The sequence below is a fragment of the Crocodylus siamensis genome, chromosome 4, assembly GCF_052110815.1.
Source record: "Crocodylus siamensis isolate JL-2025a chromosome 4, ASM5211081v1, whole genome shotgun sequence".
NCBI lineage: Eukaryota > Metazoa > Chordata > Crocodylia > Crocodylidae > Crocodylus > Crocodylus siamensis.
The window spans coordinates 174,707,585-174,732,925 of NC_143398.1; the positions used below are offsets into that span (position 1 = coordinate 174,707,585).

A 25,341-nucleotide genomic window follows, 5' to 3' on the forward strand; every position below is an offset into this window, starting at 1 on the left:
GCAGTGAGAATGAGACAGTCTACTAATACCATCATTTACATTGTGTTAGTACTTACAAGCTCCAACTGAAACTGAGCTCAGGGACATACTAGGAGATGACTCTTCATGACATTTGGGCTCTGCTGGGGTGGGCTAGTTTCAAACGAGTGATTTTGAAATGGAAGGATCTTTAACTCAGCACAAAAATCTTGGGCTTCTTCTCCACCCTCCTACCCTCACTAACCCCAGCCCAAATAGACTAAACTAGGTAAAGCCATGGGTTTCTAAAGGTGGCCAAAACAAAACTTACTATGAGAAACAGAACTTTGCACTGGCCAACTGCTAAACCTCTAGCTGATTGAGGTGTTAACTCCAATAAAAAGCAAAATTGCTACCATTATGCTGAAGAATTGAAAGCAGTGATCAGATTTTCTGGGCATCCTGGCGAAGCCCAGCTGAGCTTAGTATTTTGCCCCTCATTTCTAACCAAGAAGGCTATCCAATTCCTATCTACATAGTTCAGGTAGGAAGGAAAGTTACAATGCTATTTTGAAAGGTACTGAATAAGAATGTGTAGGTAATAAGCAAATTCCATTTTAATATTTGTTTATTCTCAAGCACATATCATAGTATTTACGTATGTTTGTACACTGAACCAGTCACTGATGATTCAAAATTATTCTACTTCCCCAGAAAACTAATCTGCCAGACTCTTAAAATCATTATTATGTGGAAATAAAGATGCAAGACCTGACATTCCCAGTAATGGAACACTTGAAGTGTATGCAGATTATTAATCCATACATATGAAAAATGACAAAATGAGAGGGAAATGAATTATATTTTATTAAGCCAATCAGTAAAGCTAACTCCTTTCTGGCTTTCTAAATCAGTTGCCTTTTGCACTGCTGTACCCCACAGCCTCCATTACCTAGCAGCCTATAATTATTTCCTCAAGAAAATATAAATTACATTCTCCTTGCTCATTCATAATTAACAGATTTTTTTTTTACCCATTGTTTTCAAATAGCCTCTGCATCTTTCAATGGGTTAGAATGAAGCTCTCTAGTGACATGAATTTAATTAAACACATGCATTATTAATCCCTTGTCTGAATGGTGTCTGTGTACATAATCAGGTTCTTTTAATGTGTATTTTGTAAATAATTAATAATCATATCTGAATTTATAATTAACTGCATTTATTAATGTAACAATGTTTAGGCCACATGTTACTCTATGATGTCATTTAGGAAACATGCATTTTAAATTGGGGTATTTACAAGTCGAGTGTCAAAAAGTACAGATCATGAATGAAACCTATGTAAAGCAGGAGTAAATATCATAAACATAACTAAACATATAATCAGGCTTTCCATCTGTTCTTTAAAGGTACAGTATTAAAAGTATGAATTGGTATGATTTATTCTATTTACCCTGGTAGCACCTAAGAGTCCCAATCATAGACCTAGACTCCTAGGTCTAGATGCTAGACTCCACAAAAACAGTAGGATCAGATCTGACATTTTGGCCAGGATTTAAAAGCAGATGGCAGGGTCGATTTGGACCTTACAGACTAACCAAAGTAGATATAAATTCCTTATTTCTATGCTTTTGAAAATCCAAGGCTTGGGCACAAAGAAAAGAGTGCACTTATTTTAGTTTCTGCAACTGAAGAACAGTACAGTGGGTGCATCTACATGTGCAATTAAGGTAACACACTAAACTCTGGAGCTCTTTGAGCCAGAGTGAACTGCTCCCACATACAGCATCTACACGTGCACTCAGGACAGCAGCAATTTGCGCTGGAGTGAGGCAGCCCTAAGCTAGCAAGGGTTACGGGGTGTCAGCCCTGGGCTCTGGGTGGTGCTGGAGAGGCTGGTTGGGACATGAGGGTCAAGCAGGAGTCTGGCCCCCACATGGCTGGGCTGACCTGGCAGTATTTACACTTGTGGTTACCACTGACACATGTATTTGATCACATGTAATTAGTCCACTTCAAGGTAGTACTGTTCCCAACAGTACTGTCTTACAGCAGAGTTAGTTTACTGAGCCCTAATACCAGCATACATGTAGATAGTAATGCTTTGCTGCAGAGCTAATTAAGGAGATGGACAAGGTTCTTTAGGTAAAGCTGATATCTTTTATTAGACCAACTATAATAGTTGGAAAAATTCTTCTTTGCAAGCTTTCGGGTAATCCCTCTGCTTAAAAAAGGGTGTTTGTACCTGAAAGCTGCAAAGAATTTTTCTAACTATTTTAGTTGGTCTAATAAAAGATAACAGATTCACCCAAAGAACCTTGTCTGCCTATGCCCTTAGACCAACATAGCTACAATTAACACCACTGAGCTAATTAAACCTCACATATAAATGCACCATATAAAACTCAGGGTATGCTCGTGGTCCAAGGTGGAGACTTTTCACTCCAGTGAGAGGATGGATGACACTTGGTATCCCAAACAACTACCTCAAAGCCAGATGTGTATTAATCCTGATACAGAAGCTACCTGTTGATGCTACCTGCTATTTATGCAATTTTTCCTGAAGACTGTGAGTACAGACATATGATACCTTTACCTCAAGTAATTTGACTTGTCATGGGGTAAGGGTAGCAAGAACATGGCATACAGAGTTACACTAAGTCACTCTACCCTGAGTTAAATTTACTTTTCAGAAAGCAAGAATTAACTATGCACCAGTATAAGTTACACCATGGAACCACTTGTGTATCTACAGTTCTAATCAATAGATAACCATTTGCCAATGCAAACAGGCAATGACTGGCTCCCCTGCCACCTAGTGGTACTATAATAGTGCAAAGGGGCACTACAATAGGACCTAATGCAGAGAGCAGCCTCAAGAAAAATGTTCATCATTCATTTAGGACACTGACATAACTTCACTCTGGAGTAAAATATAAGGTAAATTACCCTAGGGTAAAACTTCTGTGTGCCCACACTCAATAACAGTGAAAATCTCCCAGGGTAGCCTATATACAAATATGTATTAAACAATAGCTTGGTCATGGGGATGAAAATAAATCCAAAATTATTTGTTAATTCAAAATACTATGTTTAATCAAAACTTCCACCTGACGACACTTCTGTGAAAATATCCAAGCAACTAGAATGGATCAAAAGGTTCAAGGTGGGAAAGCCACCCAGATTTCAGATCCTTATCCATGCATTTTCACATTTCCCTACCCCCACAATCCTTTTGCAGTCTATGGTGCCTCCTCATAGATAAATGGCTTACATATAGTTAAAAGAACCATTTCTTTGTTTGACAATACTACACTGGAGCACCGAAAGTAAATCCCCTTAGTGTGAAAGGGGAAACAGGAACGTATGATGATAAAGAAGACAGAGAAAGGGCTCCCATATCTTGCAGTTGCACACAATTTATGTACAAATAAAAATGCTCCTTCTGAGGCACAACCGCTAGATCAGGTCAGGGATGTTCAGTTTAGTTTCCCAGATGTGGAGTAGTCTGCCTGGAAGGTTTCCAAAGTCAGTCTCTTTGGGACAGCCCCACCTGGCAGACTGACTTCTCCAAGCCAGGGATTCCAGGATTCAAGAATTCTAGCTCCTGCATAGTCAATCACAGCAGGGCATCCAAAATAAAAAGAGTCTGAAATGAAACATTTTGTTTTGGTTCAAATACAATGTTTGGGTTCCTCCACAATAAATTGGTTTGGTTGTTTCAATGAGAGAAAACTGAAACTCTTTTGGGGTCATTCTGAAACAATATCTTCTTTAAGCACTTTTAGTTTGGCCAGGGAACCAAGCAGCAGGTTATATACATAGCCCTAATCACAATACAGATTACTGGTCACTTCTAAAAATACCACAGACAACATCTAAACACTTTTTAGGCATGTAATTACTTTTTCAAGTTTGATCCCTAGAAACCAAAATTTCATATGAAATACAAGGAGGTCAGGCTCCTAAATTACTTTGAGCTCCCAGCTTTTCATAGCTTCCAGTTTTAACATACCAAGAAAGGGGTTCTCTATCTCCCAGACTCCATCCAAAAAGCTCATATATTTAAAAATAAAAAGTTGCAAGCTGTTAAAAATTAACTGCAACTCTGACGTACCTGACCCCTCAAAACTTCAAAGGGGGTTAATTGGTTTTAGATTTTGCAAAATCAAACATTTTGCTACATGTGAAATATACTGATATAACTCTGCCAATTAAGTGTTTACGTTTAAACACTATATACCATATACGATTCTTTACACAGGGAGTTGTACTGGTGTAACCACAGTAGTATAAATTACCTAAAAATGACAAACTCTTTGCCTTCTGCCTTACTTCCTCTACAGCCTTAAGTACATTTCTGACCTGAAGCATGAGTATGTCCATTGAAGCCAACGCAGAACCGAACTACCACCACCATTTCTTGGTATGTTAAAACTGGAAGGTATGAAAAGCTGGGAGCTCAAAGTAATTTAGGAGCCTGACCTCCTTGCATTTCATATGAAATTTTGGTTTCTAGGGATCAAACTTGAAAAAGTATTTACACGCCTAAAAAGTGTTTAGATGTTAGCTTGATTAATTGAGTGGATCATAAGAATAAGTACAAGTAGTTCATAAGTTCAAGTATTTTAATATCTGTCTAACAAATTGTTTAGTGAGCAGTTTGACTTATGCATGAATAACTAATGCTAAATATAATTTTAGGAAACATAAGTACTAACATAGAAAGAAAACTATTCCGGAGTCAGCTTGACCCAACTGGAAAGAGGAAAATGCCCTTGTGATGATTCCCATCGCAAGAGATAATTATAACTAACAGAAAAAATTACGTTATGACTAATCTCATTGCACACGCAACTAAGCATATGTAGAAGGAACCAAATAAATATGGAAGTAAAGAATTCCTCTGGGTAGCTCTCGGTCCTTAAGACGGGAGTCTACCCTTCTGCAGAAGCAATAAATTTTCTACTGGCACTCCTGTGTCTCTTGACTTACATTATCACGGACAGTGCCCACGACGCAAGACCAAGCTGTCCTTTCCCGTTTGGGCAGCTAACTCAGGTTTTGCTGACAAGTACTGTGTCCAGTTCTGGGCACCACACTTCAAAAAAGACATAGAGAATCTTGAAAGGATCCAGAGAAGGGCCACAAGAATTATTAAGGGCCTGGAGGACAAACTTTATGAGGAAAGACTAATGGACTTGGGACTGTTCAGCCTGGGGAAGAGAAGATTAAGGGGATGGACTTGGTGGCCATCTATAGGTATGTAAGGGGTGAATATCGGGAGCTGGGAGAAAAACTGTTCACTAGGGTGCCTCAGAGCAAGGAGCAATAGTTATAAACTATTACAGGATGGCTTCAGGTTGGATGTAAGGAAGAACTGCTTTATGGTAAGAGTGACCAAAATCTGAAACCAACTTCCCAAGGAAGTGGTGCAGTCCCCAACTTCGGAAGTCTTCAAGAGGAGACTGGACAGACACCTTGCTGGAATAATTTGATTTCAGCAGTATTCCTGCCCAAAGCAGGGAGGTTAGACTCAATGAACTTTCAAGGTCCCTTCCAGCCCTTAATTTCTTATTTCTATGATCTAAAGATTTGCAGTAATGTTACAGATTCCAACCATCAATGAATACATACTTTCTAATGCTAATAATAGTCAAGCAAAAGAGAATTCTTTGTAATAATTTTTTAAAAATCCTCTCCAATTTTCATCTATTTTTCTAATAGATTCTTACTGAAAAACTTAACTTATTAGCACTCAAAATAGGAAGGCATTGGGCAAGAACCCCTTTTAGTTCCCATGCACTGTCCACACAGATATCCAATTAGAGGACTGGTTGTACATTATAAGGGACATGAGATGAGCCTCACATACGCCTGGTCAGAGACTGCAGGGGTTCTCTGTAAACTTAAAAACTTTCATGCTTTGGAGTTCCAAAATTTGTAGTCATCCCAGTTTTCAAGTCTGTAGCAAAGTGAAGTATATTCTCTATTACAGGATATGGACAGCCTCTGTGAATCAAGGGATGCTTCAGGAGAAAAATACACACTCAGCTGATACCAGTGTTCCTATATGTCAGGCTTCAAAATTTGAAAACATAGTTAGATGTAACATAATAACAATAAAAGAAGAGAGGTAGTATAATTTTAGCAAGTCTCTCTGCATAAACTAAATGGAGCACAACCTGGTATATTCAAGGCATTTTAAATACCAGGCAATAAAATTACTGTCTCAAAATACTATTTGGTAGGCCTGTGCAAAGCAGCAAGTGTTTGCTTCAGATTCGGAGGGACAGTGATTCAATTCAGTGATTCAAATCACTGTCCCAATCAATTTGGCCAATTCAGATCCAGAGATTCGGCACCAATTCAGAGATTCAGCCATAGATTAAACAGGCAGCAGTCCTCAACCATGCTAGATGCAGCTTCCTCCAGTTGATAAGTCTGTTGTGGTGGACAGAGTGGGGAAGGAAGGAATGTGGTGGGGAGGGGGATAGATCAAGGCCTCCACAGTGAGGGAGGGATTGGGGCTGGGACAAGCTACCGAGCCAGGGTGGGGAGGCATGGGAGTCGGGGAGGGGGGCTCCAGTCTGGGAGCTGCTCTTCCGGTGGCTCCAGTGGCAGCTCTTGCTGCTTGTCCGGGACAGCACGGGAGTGGGCATGTGCCCCTGGATCTGCGTGGAGCGGGCTGCACTCCAGACAGGTGGCAGAAGGCCCTGGGAGCGGGGGCTACGCCCTCCCACTGCTCACCCAGCCAGGGCAGGAAGGCACATGACAGTGCCACTGTGCTGCCTTGGACAAGCAGCGTGCAGTGACAAAAGCCGCTCCAGCTACCCCGCACCTCCTGGACAAGCCATGGCTTTGCCCCATTGTGCCCCAGCTGGGCGAGCAGCAGCAGGCGGATGCATGTACCCAGATCAGGGCGGAGCCAGTGGCAGGGGTTATGGGGAATTTTAGGGTGGCTGCAGCCTCCCCATAACCCCTGCTACACTGCACTCTGCGGGGCAGGCAGAGCCAGCGGCGAGTGGCTGGGGCTGGCCTCCTAGGCCAGCCCGCCCTGCACAGATCCAGAGGCACACGCCTGCTCCCATGCCCTCCCGGACAGGCGGCAACAGCGCCAGAGGAGCACTTTTAAAAAAAATCATTCCTTGCTTGCTTCATTTTAATGCTATATGCTGGGAATCCTTAACTTTCCTTTCCAGAAGTATGATTTTTTTTTTTATTAGGAAAAGAGAAAAAAATAAATGTTCTTCCCATCTCATTGATGGCTTTTTTACCCAAGTCTTAAGAAATTAAACATAGTAATTGGGCTACATGGTGAAAAATAATCCCAGAGATCCCGTGTAAGATTTGGGCAGGGGGCTGGACTCGATGATCTCCCGAGGTCCCTTCCAGCCCTAATATCTATGAAATCTATGAAAAAACCCCTGTGATATTTATTTTTAAAATGCGTGAAACACTAATTGTTTTGCTTCCCAGGAAGTTATTTCCATGGGAATGTCCTGCCCAGAAATAGGCATCAAACTTCCCATATTGTAATATACTCCAAATCATTCAAAACAATATAAAGTATAAATTGAACACTATCTTGTTGCTATATGAGGATAGACCAAACACGACTTATTTAGAGACAAATGGTTATGAAGTCAAACTCAGAGCAGAATGTCTTTTCCAAACACCAGGTTATTCAACAGAAGTGCTCAAAGGATTCATTTGAACTTCTGAGGTTCCAGCAGCTCCATTTGAAATTCCCACAGCCAGATTTCCAGAAGAACATCACCAAATGTACTTAGCTGTTTTTGAGTTTGGGGGGATGGGATGAGGTGAGGGGATCCAGTCATGAATTTGGTACCTAAGTGGAGGCTGGGCACTTTTTAAAGTCTTGTTACATGTTTGGATTTAAACTGAATTGTGTTTATTGTCCAACACAGTTAAATCTTTCTTGATGCTCTTCTATAGCAGCTACAGTAATAGTGAAATGCTGTCTGGTTAGTTTGAAAAATTGTGTATACCACTTAATTTACTCTTAAATATTCAGTTTGGGAACAACAGAAGAAACGTGAACTAATACATCAGTCAGATGTATCTAGGAAGTTTTCTGGTTATTAGAAGAACTGCACCCATATGAAAAAATAAACAAAGTCCTACCTACTATAAATTTAGAGCTTTGACATGTCTTATAAACTCAAAAGGACAAATTCATTATGCTTTAAATAATTATTTGCAGGATTCCCACTTTCTAAACACATCTACTTTTAAAAAAAACACTCTGACTATTGTGCAACAGGTGGCAACAATGGCTGAAAGGCATCCCTTTCTGTTCTTGTAGGCAACTGGTTTAATTTCAACCTAGCTTCCTCACTTGGTGATTTAGCCATTAAGGGATAATGTCTTAGAGGAAGCTAGATCCAAAGGAAGTAGGCCAGTCAACAGGAGCCAAGTTAGTGGTGTACAAACCTACTCCAGAAAGAGACCTTATGAAAGGCAAATACTTGACAACAGAGCAATAAAGGGAAATAAAACAAGAAAAAACAGGTAGATTTTACTTCCTCATGATCCCTGGCTGGAGGTGTTACTGCAGGAGGGAACAATTTGACCTCTCTCCGGGCCACTCGTATAGATTTTGATGTGAGATTGTTTGAATAAAAGCCAAGGCCCTGATTTAACATTCAATAAGTATTAAGCACACGTGTAAGTGCTTTACTGACCTGGAGCAGAATACAGTACAAATGTCTTAAGAGGTGATCATCTATCCCAGTCGCCTTTCTGCATAGTCTAATTGGCAGTAGGCATAATAAAAGTCTATTCCACCCACCATCAGAATAACGGGATTTATCATTAAATGACTAAATTGCAAATAACTGATACAGGTTACAGACAACTCTTTCAAAGTGCTCCTAAAGCATATTCATATGAGTGAATTTCATAAGGCATTTCACTGAAACCTGAATGATACAGAAGTATGATAAGGCCCATCAATTAATTTGCCCAATTAGTGATTGAAGGGTGCCAAGTAACATACATGCTTCACAACCAAAGGACATCCACAAGTAATTTATTTGACTGTAATATAGGTCGTAGAATATATATGTAATTTATCAAACTATTTGGGTGAAAAAAAGCAAACTTACTACTTAAAAACAAATAGATACAACAACAGGCTTAGAGGCTCCCACAAATGAATCTCAGAAGAAGAAATATTTGGCTGGGGGGGAAGGGGGAAGAGGCAGAAGAGACTGCAGTCCTTCCATAAACAAGCAAAGTTTACTGAGCCTGCTGTGCAGAGGGCGTGTGGTGTCAAGTGAAAGAATGGGAAAGGATTACACGGTGAACTGTATGCCATGCACAGTAAGACTAATCTGTCAGCACTCATTTGGACTTATAACTGTACAGAACTCAACACTTCAGCACTAGGCAGCTTGAAAACAGGACTGACATTATTAAAAGGAGGATCTGAGCTGGCAAAACACAGATAAACATTTAGTTTTTCATTTGCTGGTGGGCAAAGAAGGCTAGTGGCTAGGTAACTCTGAAGTGCCAGAGAACTGCTCTGTCGGTCAGTCACAGACAGCGTGACCAGTGCAGGCAACAACCAACGGTAACAAAGGTTAGTCAAGGCTTTCTAGCTGAGCATGACTTGCATGTAGGAAGGGGAGGAAAAAGAGGAACGTCAGTCTCTTGAGGTCAAATTCTTTACTGCAAGAGAAGGTTGTGGATGAGATCAACACACCTCCCACAGGAAAGCAACAAATGCAGTGACTCTAAAGTCACAGTATTGAATGAGAGATACAACTTGCCCCATTGTGGAAGGTAAGGAGTGACAGTTTTGCTGGCCATCAATGTCAAGGTCCTCCAGAACTCCAGAGAAGTCACACAGATGCGTGGTAGCTTGCAGGGCAGATATGTATTAATCTGGCATGCTGTGCCACCTGCATTTACCTGCCCTAATATAGCTACAGTAGCCCACAACAAAGCTTGAGGAACCATTTCCTCTGGTTAGCAGACTCTACCCACAGCAGCTCACTCCAAGGGGTTAAGCCTGACACTGGTCTCATTTACATCCTTGCACTGACTTTTAGCTAGAGGTTGGCTCCTTATCCCAAGTTCTGAGCCTACCAACCAGACACCCTAGCTTAATCAAGGGTGGGAAATTCCCATCTCCTCCATTGAACCAACATAGGGAATAACTCTTAGAAAGGACCTAAAGAAACTTCCTCCTCAGTCACCTTCCATAGGCCATGTGCATCATGACACCATAACAGACCAGTGGGATTCAACTCCCTTTCCTTGTCAAATGCCCGTCTCTTCTTATAAGCGGCCCCTCAAGTTCCACAATGATGGTTTAATACTGAACTCCACACTCTTTAAAAGGACAACAAATATTCAAGGCAATGGGACCAAATTCTACCCAAGCCTGCATGCACGCAGCCCCAGTAAAACCCATGAAATTGTACAGGTGTCACCAAGGGACAAAAAAGATGCAAAGGTCACAGGTGAGAGATGCTGGAAATGCAGAGAGCTATGATGGATCCCTGGGCACTGGCAGGAACAGGGAGTGAAGCTTGTGAAGTGTTAAAGTAGCAAATGGTTATTTGGAGAAAGAGATTTTCCAGAGAGTTGGACTTCTCTGGGGTTCTTCTTTTGAAAAGCAAAGCTGGATAGAGAGGGATGTAGGTTAAAATTATATAGGGTCTAACCCTGTGCCATTTCACTGGAAACCAGAACAGGCCTTAACACACACACATCCATTTTTATGCTTTTCCCTTAGGTTAAAAGGGGAGAGAATCAGGAACTTGCTTGTCTTTTACTTTGATACTTCAAATATGCAAGTATTTGGTGGTGGGAAACTGCAATTCAGCTACAGTCCTTAAGTACAGCCTTTGGCAGCCCTTCCATTTTGCTATCCTGGATTCCGCATCAAGGTGGTGATGCTGGGATCTAGGTCAATACAGGGTTCTCAAGCAGATCAACTGAGAAACCTTGTGATGGGGTTGGGGATGAAAAGTTGACCCTAAAAAATCTCCCACCCCATCTCATTTCTGCTAAGAAGTTATCTTGGCAGCCTTTCAAGCCTATTTGTATTTCTGCTTCCCCACTGAGGTTTACTGCTGAAACCATTTCAGGGGTTAGCAGCGTTTTCCAGCAAGCAGAAAGGATTTTGCTTTATTTAAAAGTTTTCCCTCACCTTGTTGCAAACCAGGCTGCACCTGTCTAAAGAGAGAAAAAGACAGCGAGGTGTCAGACCATTTTGCTGAGAAAGATAGCAACATCCCTTTTCAAGAGTGCCTGTTCTGTGCTAACTGCTAATCAGATACCAGTTCCCAAGCTGCCAGGTTTGATTACAGTGTCAGCTGATTGATGACCTGTCAAGTTCCGGGACAGACCAGAAAACTTTTATATCAGCACCACTTTGAGTTCATGGGACCGGAGGAACTAGAACTACAGGAACTTCAAGAAGAGCAGCACCAGGGCAAGAAGAGAGTGATCAACTTTTGTTTTAAATTGCTTTAATCTGAAATAATTTCATGATCCTGAATGCCCTGGACTACTGAACCTGATGCAAGTAAATCTGAAATTCAGGAGGACTCTGCACAAACAGCCCTTTTGAAAATTGGCATCTTTGGCTGCATGTCAAATGGGAAGTCTTATTTAAACAGTTTTATAGGTTTTACACATTGCTCCATTATGTGTTCTTCCTGCTGAAAGGAGAAAAGGACAACACATGACTCTTCACTGCTAGAGCAGCGAGACAGGCAAAAGAGGCTGCTTGTACTCCCTGAGCCCTTTTCACCAGCTCACTCAGCAGCTCTATCTAAAGTTTACTTAAGAGAAATGGGCAAACCAATTATGTCTTATAAGCTTTCTTGGTGCAGCGGTTCCCGCTCTCCATTCTACTCACGCAATGGGCCCACTACTCATTCAGTCTCCTTCTAATGCTTCAGCTAATTTTCCACACAAAGAGAGAAAGTGGGGGGTAGGGTGGGAGAGGAGAGCCAACATCCAGCCAAAATAAATGAGTTTATTGTTGTGAAAACTCAGAGAAGGGGGAGGGTGGGGGGGGCTCAGTTTATGCAATGATGTTGCAAACCAGCAGGACTTTGGAATCCAGCCAGCCTCTCAGTAGCAGCTACTTAAAAATGTGTTTTTACAGGCAAGCCACAGGTATTTCCCTCCTGGGGCAGGTACAGAGATATTATGCTACCAGCTCCATGCAGCATTCTGCTGTTTCTGAACTCCGCCAACACCCAGGGCTGGTTTCCTTTGGATTTGGCCTGAACGTTCCCAAGTAGGCACCCACTGACAGACGCATCTGAAAAAGAGCTGCCATTCAGGGAATTCACTCTTGGACATCACTTCCACCTTCTTTCCTATAGAGTCTTTTGCTGCAAAGAGCCTTATACTGAATGTTGTGGAAATTTCAAAGTTTCTTTATTGCAAGGGGCAATGAATGGTCTCGTGCGTGTCTAAGGCTTAGGACAGGCAGATGTCACAATCTAAAACAAAAGCTGTGTGCATGTGCTTGGGTTGCCCCAATGCCCCTTTCTGGGACAGTCATCTTCCAGGTGTCCACAGTTGGCTCCTCTCTGTCACCTCTAGCTGGAAGATTGAAAAGAAAATGGCACAGCAGTTACATTATCTCCAGGAATAGCTGCTTGAGAGCTGGCCTGGTCTGCAAGCCTTTTGGATTCGGGCAATAAGGTTAGAGAAGGAGAAGCTGGGTGAGGGGAGCATGAAAAAGGACTATCTAGCTGAGGAATCATAGGTGGAGAGTGGAATGACAACTAAATGAGTCACCTACTGCTTCAGTCAACAACTGACAGTTTCATGGGTGGACAATACCCACCTGCTCTTGATCTCCTGGATCCAGCATAGTGTTAAATTGGGGCCCCAGGTCCAGGATATGAACCAGATAAGCTAGGGTGCAACTGATGATGGAAAAAATAAAGCAAAGATAAGATTGGATTTCAATAGTAGATGTTTTCGATCTGAGCCTTCAAGAGGCCAATACTAGAAACCTCTTCCCTTTCCAATTCCCTTTGTGGGATAGGAAGGATCTCAGGTAGAACAAGGTGCTTCTGTTGCAGCTTACATACAGTGCTGCCCTAGGAAAAATATGTGTACTGGCCAGGGACAGCAGGACAACATTCCAGCAAGAAGCATGAAGCAACATTTACCTACCCACCACTTCTAAGCCAATGGTCTGCCACCTGGCCACCTAAAAAAACCAGATCTTCAAAAACAAAACAAAACAAAAAAAACCCCAAACAAATCTGTCCTACAGCCTTGCATAATGACCAAAAGTAAAGCTCCATGGATAATTTCTAAAATTCATGACTCTGATAAAAAACAGCTAGCAACTGTGTTAGATGTTGGTTCTGTCTGTTTCCAATTCATTACTCCCTTTCTTAAGGTGATAGTTCTTCTCCCTCTTCCTCTCTCCCTTCCTCCCCTTTGACTATGCCAAACCATGGTTTCATCATCCCAAAGTGAAAGAGCTTGCAGGCCACAGCACACATCACTGTAGCATCTATTCTGATATCTACCCCAAGCAAATTGGAAAGCAACATTTGTGATAGATTTAAGACAAGCTTCACTTTGCACTCTGCTGTGTGAAACCCGAAGATATAGACTGAACTGATTTTGGACCACGACCTAACAGGAAGAGCACTCCAAGAGGAATGGTTGCTCCTCAAGGGGGCAACCCTGACAGCACCAGGGATGGCCATCCCATCTCGAAGGGAGGGTAGCAAAAGGGCACAGAAACCCCCTTGGCTCAGCAGGGAACTTGAGGACCTCCTATACCTCAAAAGAGAAACTTACAAAGGATGGAAGTCTGGAATTACCACCAAGGAGGATTACTTAGCACTAGTCCATACCTGCAGGAGCACATCAGGAAAGCCAAGGCTGCAACCAAGTTCCATCTGGCTTCACATATCAAGGATAACAAAAAGTCCAATTTCAGATATGTCGGGAGTCGGAAAAAAAGCAAGGGTAACATTGGGCCCCTGCTGAACCAAACAGGACAGCTGATAACTAACACCCAGGAAAAAGCCAATCTGCTTACTGGGTACTTTGTGTCACTCTTTCATCAGTCCAATGGGACTGCCCTGCCTAGAAAGACGTGGGATGGCCAGGGTGAGGGCGAATTTATACCCAGCATCGGTGCTGATCTAGTAAAGGATTGCCTTTATTAGATCTGCTACTGATGTAGAATTTCTTTTCCATTTTGTGATTCAGCTTAAATGCTCTCAGCCTTTTTATCTGAATTCCAGTCTGGAGAGTGAGCACTAATACGGAGTAAGATTCACATTTTAACCCAGTTTTAAAAACTTGAATCATTAGCCAATCCTTTCACTAAAAAAATTGAGCCCTATTTTATCTCGAATAAAAAGATTAGCAGGCATAAACAGCCCCACTAAGCCCATGCCTCCCTAGTTACTGCCCTCCATTTCTAAGGAATCAGTTCCCTACCCCCAAACACAGAGGTATTCTGGTGCCCACAGCACCACTTCCTACCCCTCAACTGGAGCCACCGTGACAAATATCACTTACCTATATCCCACTGGCTTTAAGGAGGGTGTTTGAGAATAAGTGAGAACAAAGGTTCACCAGAGGAGTTATAGCTCACATTTTTTGAGTGACTGGGGAAAGCCTAGGGACAAAGATGCCAGAGGCACCTTTTGGATGGCTTTGAGGACAGTTTCATATTGGAGTTCTGACTCGGAGGGAAATGCTTACAGCTAATAATATAGAGGGTGATGATGCCTAAAGGCCCCACCTGGGAGCAGTGCCCCATCATTCTGGGCAGAGTGCCCCTGAAGAAATATAGTCTATAAAAGCATAAAAAAAAATAACTCAAGGATAAAAATCTGAGAAACATACAAACAGATAACTATGGTAACGGCAGGTTGGAGACTGTTTGCATTTATATGGAGTCTTCCCTCAGGTCATCCTCTTTCTTAGGTTTTAAGGGTACTTGATGGCCGAAAGCTTGTCCAACTGCTCTGATAAAGCTCTGGCCTGAGTTTGCCAATTATTGCACAGACTGTCTGGCACCTCAGATGCCCACCACACCAAGACCTCCCTGCTGTCCCAGTACAACACTGGGCTCTCCATCAGGTTTAATTTACCAAACCGTGATTCTCCAGATTACTCCTCTATAGGATTTCCCTCAGGAAAATACTCTTTGACAATCTGTTAAAACACAGGCAATCAGCAGGAAAGTACCTACATTTCAGGTAATAGCTGAGAAAATATACCACAAATCTGGGTTGTCATTCAATCCCTGAGCTAAACTAGACCCACTATCAAGTCAGGTGTGCTGTTTTGAAGAAGGCGTAAGAAAAAACGCACCAAAAAGAGGTTTCCACACACTGTGACACTGTGGCCTGGCACAACAGATTAACAATTATTATTTATATCACCATAGTATGCACAGGCAGCATTTAGAATTTATTTCCCATAGCTATAATATAACCATAGTTACACAGGGGGCGTATCTACATGTGTGCATTTACTGCACAGTAGCCAAAATTACTGCTCAGTACAGGCACACATCTATATGTGCATGCCCGTACTGCACAGTAAGTATGGTGATTTATGCCTACTTGGGCATAATTTGATTTATGCCTGTTTAGTTACTGCACAGTAACGTATGTGTAGATGCCTTACTGCACAATAACTGTGTGTCTATGGATTGATTTGGGACTAACTTTAGTCCCAAGTCAGTCCACACACAGCATTAATGTGCTTTAATGCCTGCACATATAGATGCTGACCTATTCCCGCTTAGTACATGTTACTTACTGTGCAGTAAATTTAAGCCAGCATAAATACACATGTAGATATGCCCAGGATATTGGAAAACAACCAAAACCTGTGCCCACTGCATTGATCATAGAAGAATAATTTTCCAAAGTTTGATGGCAAATTAATACTTGTTCAGGGTGAAAGGTCTGTCAATTTTCTTCTCCAAGAGGTATAACTTTAAAAACATGGAATATAAGGTAGCTGCATAAGAATGGACTACATTTAATTAAAAATCAAACAAATCCTGAAGATTTTTCCCTGAATCAATATAGAGTCCAAGTATTAAGCCTTATGGAAAATCCTTTACAGCAATAAACGAGTGTGTAAAAAATACATAATCAGCTATGGTACTAACTTGTTCCATACTGGAGACAGTAACAACATTCCCACTGAGGACAACATAAGACTCCAGGTTTGATCAATTCCTCACCCAAATCTGTTCTGTGGAGTGTGAGTAATTTCATCAATGATCTGAAATTAGTTACACTCCTAACAAGTTTCACACAGCAATTTTCAAAACTGAATACAAGGAGTGTCAGGTTGTAATTTCCTTTCTGGCTCCAATACTAGATTCCTCCCCTTTTTCAACTCCACTATTAAAACCAAGGTAGACACACAAGTGTGTGATTAAGCATGTTTAGAAGGCTAGAAAGACTCCCTGAAGAAAGTTATAACACCTCATAAATAAACTCTAAGCTAAGTCACCTTTCACTGACATCATGGTAGAATTTAGTAGCAAATATAAATTGAAACTAAATGTTTATAGACATTTCCAGATGACTATATACTGGCATATTTGTATGATATTCAGAAACACTTGAAAACCATCACTACTTGAAAATGTTAGTGACAAAACTTAATCAAGTCATACTACACACTGCATATCAGCAGCTATATATAGTGGTGATACATTTTGAAAAAAAACAAACAAAAACTTATATTACAGACTCCAAATTCCAGAGTGACCCAAACCCACCCACCCCGCTTATCCCTAAGTGCTATTTACCTGGGAAGTCATAAACTATGGTATTTTAAAACAAAACAAAGAGAAAAATCAATTTTCAATTGTGTCAGAAAAAATACCAACTACAGGAAGCATCACCTGACATACAATCATTTAAGACCTTGGGGAACAGCCTGACCTACTGTAAATCACAACAATTAAAATGACTTGAATTGACCAATACCAATTTACTTCCTGCAGAATTGTTTTTCCTTCAAGTGGCATCCTAATTTATTTCAGCACATCCCCTTCTTTACTCTCCCAATAGCTGATGAAGGGAAACTTATTCCAACTAACAAATGAGCATTGTCAGCCAAGGGACTGCCACATTTCTTATTCTTCTCTAGTAAAGACAGCAATTTACACAGCCCTTTTCTAATTCTACAGAATGTTATCCAACTTGCAGCAGCTTTAGCATGGACTGGTTAGGTCTCAGGGGAAAAAATAAAAATCACTTACATTTTCCTGATATGATTTCTTACTACACTTGAAATAGCCCAATAGCTAAAATTATACTTTTAATCCCATATAGAATTTCAAAGAATATTAATTCCAAGATGCATTTAAAAAATTGGATGAACTTAGCTTGTTTCAGTCAAGGCCATCCTACCAAACAAAACATTGGTTACTCCAGAAATATCACTTCAATTAACCCCTAACCCTGGTGTAGATTCCGAAGCTTAACAGAGCACTACAAAAGGAAGCAGAGCACTTAACAGAGCTTTACAAAAGCTTAACAGAGCACTACCAAGAAAAGTAAAACTATTTCCAACACAAAAAATACAGGGCCATTTCACGAGATCTTCAAGTTAAACTTCAATTGGGGCTGACTAAGGACTTAAAAGATTTGACTTCTGCCACTAAATGGTAGACCAGATTCTGTCATCAGTGGGACACTGTCAATGCCAGCAAGCACTTCCAGTGACTTCAGAGTAACTCATATGACTTCCCTGCCTAGTGCAGGGGGGCTGGACCTGATGATCTTGCAAGGTCCCTTCCAGTCCTTACAATCTATGAATCTATATGGGCAGGAACTAGAATCACAGAGAAGTAGGGCTGTTTGAGTAGTATATCTAGAGGTGATTGCATAATAGCTCAAAATACACTCTTACTCCTGTATATTAGGGGGGGTGGTAAGGGGATACATGTGCATGGGGGGGTTGGGGAGTGTGTATGTGGTGGGGTATGAGGGGTGTGGGTAGGATTATGGTGTGGGCTGGGAGTGAATAGGGGGGCTGTGGGAGGGTGTGGGTGTATGGTAAGGGTGGGGTATGTGTGTGGGAGGTCCTCAGAGACATGGGCAGGAGCACTATTGGGCCGGGTGGGGCTGGTCCTGCATGCTGCCATCATGTGCAGCCAGGGACTTGCGCAGGAGCTGCATGTTACAGGGCTGGATGGGGATGGGGATGGCCCTGCAGAACCCCCAGAGTATGCAAGATCCTGGATCTGAATGTGATGCCAGTTAGTGGGGCCTGCCCCACCCAGCCCCATAGTACACAGCTTCTCACACTCCCACTCCAGTCCCCAGGCACAGGTGATGACAGTATGCAGGGCCATCCCCATCCAGCCCTGTAACATGCAGCTCCCGCCCAGGTCCCTGGCTGCACATGATGGCAGCATGCAGGGCCAGCCCCACCCAGCCCAGTAGTGCTCCTGCCCATGTCTTTGGCCACACGTGGTGGCAGAGTGTGGGGCCAGCCTCACCCAGCCACATAATATACAGGTCCTACGTTCCCACCCCTTTACAAGCCAGTGCATCCCTACAGAAGATGCGCCTCCGGTTGCAACCCCTCCCCCCTTCTAACTGGGGGCTTACAGAAGGGCCCTGTGGGCCAAATGGAATTGCCTGGTGGGCCAGATGCAGCCCATGGGCCGTATTTTGTCTGCCCCACCCTAAACTAGATCCTGCTGACAGTCCTCCCATTGCCTTCCCTGGGACTGGATCAGAGATCATGTGCTATCCAGCCAGGCAAGCTTGGCCTTACAGAAGCCTTGAAAATTACTGAAAGAGGGAAGCCAGGGCAGGTTCCTCATTATAAACAGAATAAAAGTTCTTTTAAAACAAATCGCTATCCAACCAGAAAGCATTTTTTCTGCTGTTGCCATCCCCCTCTAAATCTACAAAATGCATCTGCATAAAAACTGTTGTATTCAATAGGAATAGGAATGAATCCAAAGTTGAAAACTAGAGCTCAAGGAGAAGAGTTGTAGAGAGATTAAACTGATGACATCGTCTTCAACAGAAATCTTATTGCTTACATGACTTAGCATTTCTGGCATACACAATCTAGCCTAGGAATCAGCAGCCAGTGGCTTGCAGGTGGGAGCCAGCTCACAGACATGGGGCTGCAACAACAGTCGCTTTCCCATGCTACCATGGAGAAAAGTAGCGGGTCCTAGCACCTGCCCATCACCTACCTGTGACCCAACCTGGGTCAGTCCAGCCCAGAGCCTTAAGAGGTTGCCAAAACCAATGATCTAGCCTCGTAAAAGTAAAGTAATATTGTTGGATTTTTACAGTAAGGAGAAGGCCAAGAGAGCATCTGTGATAGTGAAAGAGAGGATCTAGAAAAGGTTTCACTGAATAAGATCTCCTCAATACATCTTTCAAAAAGGGCACAAAAATAGGGCAATCTAGAGGAGTCTTCATAAATAAGCAATGCAAGAGTTAGGATAAATCTTATTAGGTATAATGAAATAAACACAGAAAAACTCCCTTCAAATGTAGATACTTCAAGTTGCTTAAAAATCACTGGGTGCAGCAATGCCCAAAGATAAATATCACTTTAAAGATAAATTCTTTAATAAACCTGTTTTGCCAGCTATGAAATATATCTCAATTTGTGATATCATTTTCATCAGAAAGAATGGGGCCTTTTTGCTTGGAAATAAATCAGAGCCATTCATTTAAATAACGATGCTTTCAATAGCTAAGCAGCTGTCCTTACTGTACTGAGGTGTGCTCCAACAAACCCAAGATTTTTTCCCAAAATAACACATTATTTTAAGCCTAAGTTAAGAAAGTTGGCAATCTAAAAACAAGTCAAACTCTAGTATGTGAACACACACACAAAATCTAGCAAGCTGTCCTAACCAAGGTATTTAAAGGTTTCTTCATTTGTGAAGGTGCCAGTGTACCTATAACTAGGAGTCATATAATTTTTATATTCCATTATATTTAAGAGAGAATTATGTTATGTTTCTACTTGCCTATAACACCTGTTCAGAAGGCACACTATCCCCCTTATGTGGGGCATCATCGTTTTCTTTTTCCAAGTTTGGTTTATGCAGCATCTTGGCAGAATTTATTTTGAAAATGAGTGTCTATGTATCTTAATTCTCGTTTTGATTCTTTGTGACAAGACCAGCCATTTTAAAGCTTCAGTTTTAAGGAATCATTTCAATTCCTCCATTTTATAAATTCTTTAAGCTGCGATTTTTAAATTATTAATGCTTCAGGAGAACCCAATGCCCGCATTGCACCACTGAGTTTCAACCGACGACAACATCAACTCACTGTCAAAACAAACATTTTTTTTGCAATCTGAAACCCTTTGAAAAACATAAGGAAACCAGCTTTCATTTCCCTTCACCTATTGCCATTATCTCAATGAATCAGAAGATTCTTAAGAGGTGAAAAAACACTTAGGGACCTGAATGTCTTCTACAGTGCTGCTGTTACAAATGTTACATTTGGTAGGTTTGATACAATGAAGGCACACCTATGGCAATTACTTCACAGTGAAAACTGAGTACCAAGTAAAATAAGAAATAGTAACTGGATGTAAATTGATTTGAGATTACCAAGTAAAACAACTTGTTTTCCAATAACCTTACCTTTTCTTCCTTTTTTTACCACCCTTACTATTCTTACTAGCTCTGTATCACGTTTAAGGGGAATTTAAAAATAAAACATTAAACAAATAACCAATATAAAAGCAAAATAAAATGTCTTTCAAATGTTTCTGTGCTGAAGTCAAATGTATAGTTTCCAATCTGATAATGTTTGAAAAAGAAAAGTCTAGCAAAAGGCTATCTAAATATAAATCCATCGCTGCATTATCATCTATTATGATTGCAACGGTACCGGAGAATAATTCTTTAGTATATTGTAAAGATCCCTAAGTGCACAATAACTATCAACTGCTTATTTTAACTGTCAAATATTTAGTGTTTATTTTAAAATTGAACAAATAAAAACACTTCTTTATTTAATGATAAAGAAAACTGAAGCCACTTTCATTCTGAAACCATCAAACAAAACTATGCTAGATAACGCATTACTATGTACACAAATCTAACTGCCAAAGGCTCAGCCCAAACTTCAATTTTCTACTTCATTGGAACCCACAAACAAAATCAACTTTCTCTTTAAAGAGCCCCCTAACTCCAAACAATCACGCATCTTCCTTTTGTGGAAACATGACAAATGAACAGATCACATCACAAAAATACTGGAACTTTATTTTCAGCTTGGAACACCAGAATGACAAGAGTTGGGGGATAAAAAAAAGAACTTAAAAAATCTGCTGTAGGGAAAAACGTATATGATATATACTTTTCCTCATTTTTGCTTTAACATAAATATTAGTTGTTTTACTGATGAAAGAGCCAGTTATTAGGTAGCATATTTAATCTACCTGAACAATTTCTGCCAACTAAAATGAAGCAAACTGAGGTATTGTTAAAACAAAAGAGAATGGTGCAATCGTGTAACATATCTTGAACCTAATATCTAAAAACTAAAAGAGTATCCCGTGTTCATTTAAAACAATTCACACAGAAAGCTAAATTATGTCCAGTCTCCAAAATAAAGTTGGCCAGTGAAAGAATAAAATTGTGTGCGTGGGGGTGGAAATCATATGAAACCTCAAATGTAATTTTTTTTATTCACGTCATATCAATAGCGAAACACATTTTGATCAAGAGCTCAGATAAGACTGACAATGAGCAGACTATCAAAGCAGACACAGTATTCAGTACTATCGCTCAGAATGAATTACCCTGTTAATAAAGCTTCAAAACGGCTCTCACTACTCAAGCTGCAGTACAAATTTTCTAAATAGAAACCTAGACTATTCCTGAGAGCTCTCCTGCTCAAGCCAAAAATCAGTACAGAAAAGTGAGAGGAAGAGGGAAAAACCCAGTCTGCCGATTTCTGTGGCAAGTTTGTTTGCCTTTTGTTTGGACTTTGATGTCCAAACAAACGGCAAGTGGATGCCACCAGTGGATGTCACTGTACACCAGTGGAATTAGCACTGTCCTCAGAAACCAAAAATGTTAACCTAGACTAAATCAAGCAAGACTAAGCATCATCTTCTACGGGACCTAATGGATTTGCCGTTTAAATATTCCAGGTGCAGTTTGAAATAAAAGGCAGAATACAAAACACAGCACAGAAATGAAAGAGACCTATTACGCTTTCTGGTCCCATAAGGTTTCATAGATTTCATAGACAATAGGGTTAAAAGAGACCTCGCAAGACCATCAGGTCTAGCCCCCTGTCAGTCTGGGAGGGTGCAGCTCCTGCTGCTATGTGCACCCCAAGAAGTGGGGGGGGGCATGTGCCCCTAGATCTGCATGGGTTAGGGCAACTGTCATTGCAGGCTGGAGGCAGGGCTGCCGCAGGCTCTTCCAGCTTGAGGCAAGGTGAACACTGGCGTCCTGGGGGCTCCGTTCCCTTTGGCCTGGCAGCGCAGCAGAGGCTTGCCCTGCTCCAGCCCCCAGCTCTGCCCCTCTCCCCCTGCTCCCAGTGCAGGGCAGGACAGTGAGGGGCCAGGGCCAGTGCAGAGAGGTAGCCACAGCCAGTGCAGGGTTGGGGGGGGTGGCGAATTCATTGGCACAGGGAGTGCCAGAGCTGGGCAATGACCCCAAGCATGGGGAAAGGGACAGGCACAACGGGCCCCAGCCCCATTTCCAATCCTGGGCCTGGTCCAGCTCTGAACCCTGCCCAACCCCAGCCCCATTCCCTTTCCCCCTCCCAGTCCTTCCCCCTCCTCCCTCCCTTTCTCCCGCAGACTTTTCCACTGGGGGGAGGGGGGACACACAGACACACGTGCACATGCGCACACATTCAGCCCCTGCAAAAAAATGTTCTCCCTCTGCCTATGGCTGGGGTCAAATGATCCCAGCAAGAGAGGCATCCACGTGTTTCTTGAAAGCATCCAGAGTAGGTGTTTGCACCACTTCTGGGGGGCATCTATTCCAGGCTCTGGGGACACAGACACTAAAAAAGCTTTTTCTTATGTCTAGCTTGAAACTGTCTTCCTGGAGTTTGTGACCGTTACACTTCGTCTTCCCTTGGGGGGCCCTGGTGGACAAACGTTCTCCCAGCTCCTGATGCACATCCATTATATACTTATAGGCAGCCACCAAATCCTATTCTAGGTTCTCTGCTAATTCAGAAAAAGTACCAATGGATAACCATGAAACAGTGCTTCTATTTCAAGTGGTTTAGGAAATCATGCTTCTTGTCTTTTTAGTTCCCTCACATTCTTATTTCAATGGATTCTTTTAACACAATCATGAAATGGAAGCTCCACGTCCTGGCAAAATGTTACACTATTAAGTCCACTCCAAGGTCTGCACATGGGAAGCAAGCAAAAGACTTTAGTAACAGTGGCCATTCCTCAAGCAACAATATTGCCCACTAGTCAATGGGATTTCCACACAGGAAGCTCTTGTTTGTCACAGTGTGGTGAGGAATATGGTGTATATCTAATTGAAGAGAACCACCCTGTTCTCCCCCATAGCTCTCTCTTACTATTGAAGAAGTTCTTGGTTCTGAGGTAGCTGACACTGAGACGCAGGATGGACAGTTTATCCAGGCTTGAGATGACTTCATCAGGGAAAGGCAACAAGCTGGCCAGCCGCTCCAGCTCTGAGTTCAGCCTGTCCCTGTGACGCTTGGAAGGGTTTGACTTCACACCTTCCGGAGGTGGCGGCTTCACCCTGTAGGCAGGAGGAACAAAAACTGATGCACCTTGCACATATTTGTGCCCAAGGGAAAACTGACCCTCTAAAGAGCGCATGGTGATCTCCTGCACAGAACAAAATAAGGTACATCTTATGTCCCAACAGGAATCCTCCAGTCCTTGGTTCTTATCCTAGTATGAATCTATTCATTCAGCCTCATATTCAGTTGTACATATTAATCAGTGTTGGACTGTAAATGCAAATCCACACTGAGAGAAGTCCTACCCAAAAGTACTTACAATTACCCTCAGCTCTCCAGAATGAGAGCAAAGCGCAACTTCCCTTCAGAATCAACTATCACTGACTTACTGCAACAAGACTTTCCAGCCCTCCCAGTTTACACTTTCAGCCTTTCACTTACTCCTGAAATCAGAAGCACAACTTTTGGAAGGAAACTAATTAATTCACTTAGCTAGAGTGCCTTTCTTCTTGCCCTCTTAAACATACTTGAGAAATTCTTTTTATTTTGAATCTTATCCCATCCATTTTTAGCCTGTCACTGTGACTGCAAAGAATAAAGGATGGGAACATGACAGTAATATTCTCAGTAACTTAATTATGGAAGTTCCTCCATCACCACCATGACTATTAATAGTTTCCATAGAAGATATTAACTATTTAAGATGTCACTTAAATAGTTTTAGATGGCAGTTTAACAGCGAAGTTCACCACACATCACAACCATCAAGAACAGACATGACCAGGCCAACAATTTAGATAAAATGCGTTTGACTGAATTAGTTAGATGATGTTACATAATAACGCATCCTTTAAGTTCATCTACTGTTTTAGTAACCAGGTGCAAGAAGAAAAAAGAGGAAGAATTTACTGAACACGAAAAGGCTGCAAATATATATATTTTTTCATTCTGCACATACTTCTTAAAAGAGCAGAAAGTACAAAACCTGAATCATAGAATCGTAGAGAAGTCAGGCTGGAAAGGACTGCAGGAGGTCGTTTAATCCAGCGGTGCTTAACCCGTGGGTTGTGACCCAAAAGTGGGTTGCAAGAATACATGAAAAGGTCATGAACAAACTTTAAAAATGGGGAAGCAGGGAGAAAAATGTGGGAAACTGTGGCTTTTTCTTGGCTGGCTGGCAGACTTCCAGCCCTGGAAGGGGCTGCCTGAGCCCCCTCTGCCCCACACACCCAGCCCTTGCCCACGCACTGGGCTTGGGGGTGGGGACAGTGGGTCGGGACTGAGGGGCACTGGGTCGGGACTGGCCATTGATGGATCTTGATTCAAAAAAGGTTGAGGACCACCGATCTAGTCCAACCCCTTCTGGAGGCAGGATCATCCCCATCCAAACCAGCTCATACAATTTAAGTCGGGGTTCCCAACACTCGTGTGCCCAAGGGCACATTCAAATTTAAAAGATAAAACAGCAGGCGCCAATATGAATATTAAAGTATTTAGATCAATAGATATTACAGTATTTAGATCAATCCCACCTGAATAAACCGGGGGGGGGCATGATGCCCATGGGCACTGCATTGGGAACTGCTGATTTAAAGTCTACATAAGTCTATAGTCAACCACAGACCTAGCGCCTGAACCTGCCGCAGGTAAAGCAGGGGAGCCACAGAAACTC

At 42.0% G+C, this 25,341-nt stretch overlaps 1 protein-coding gene across 1 annotated transcript in view; it reads right to left on the minus strand.

Annotated features, from left to right (window-relative positions):
- Positions 1–25,341, minus strand: part of LOC149867195 (aryl hydrocarbon receptor-like) — an 81,627-nt gene that overhangs the window by 55,640 nt on the left and 646 nt on the right. The window contains exon 2 of the mRNA XM_090044951.1: positions 23,538–23,725. Within this exon, the coding sequence (XP_089901077.1) occupies positions 23,538–23,725 (188 nt within the window). The remainder of the gene's footprint in view (positions 1–23,537; positions 23,726–25,341) is intronic.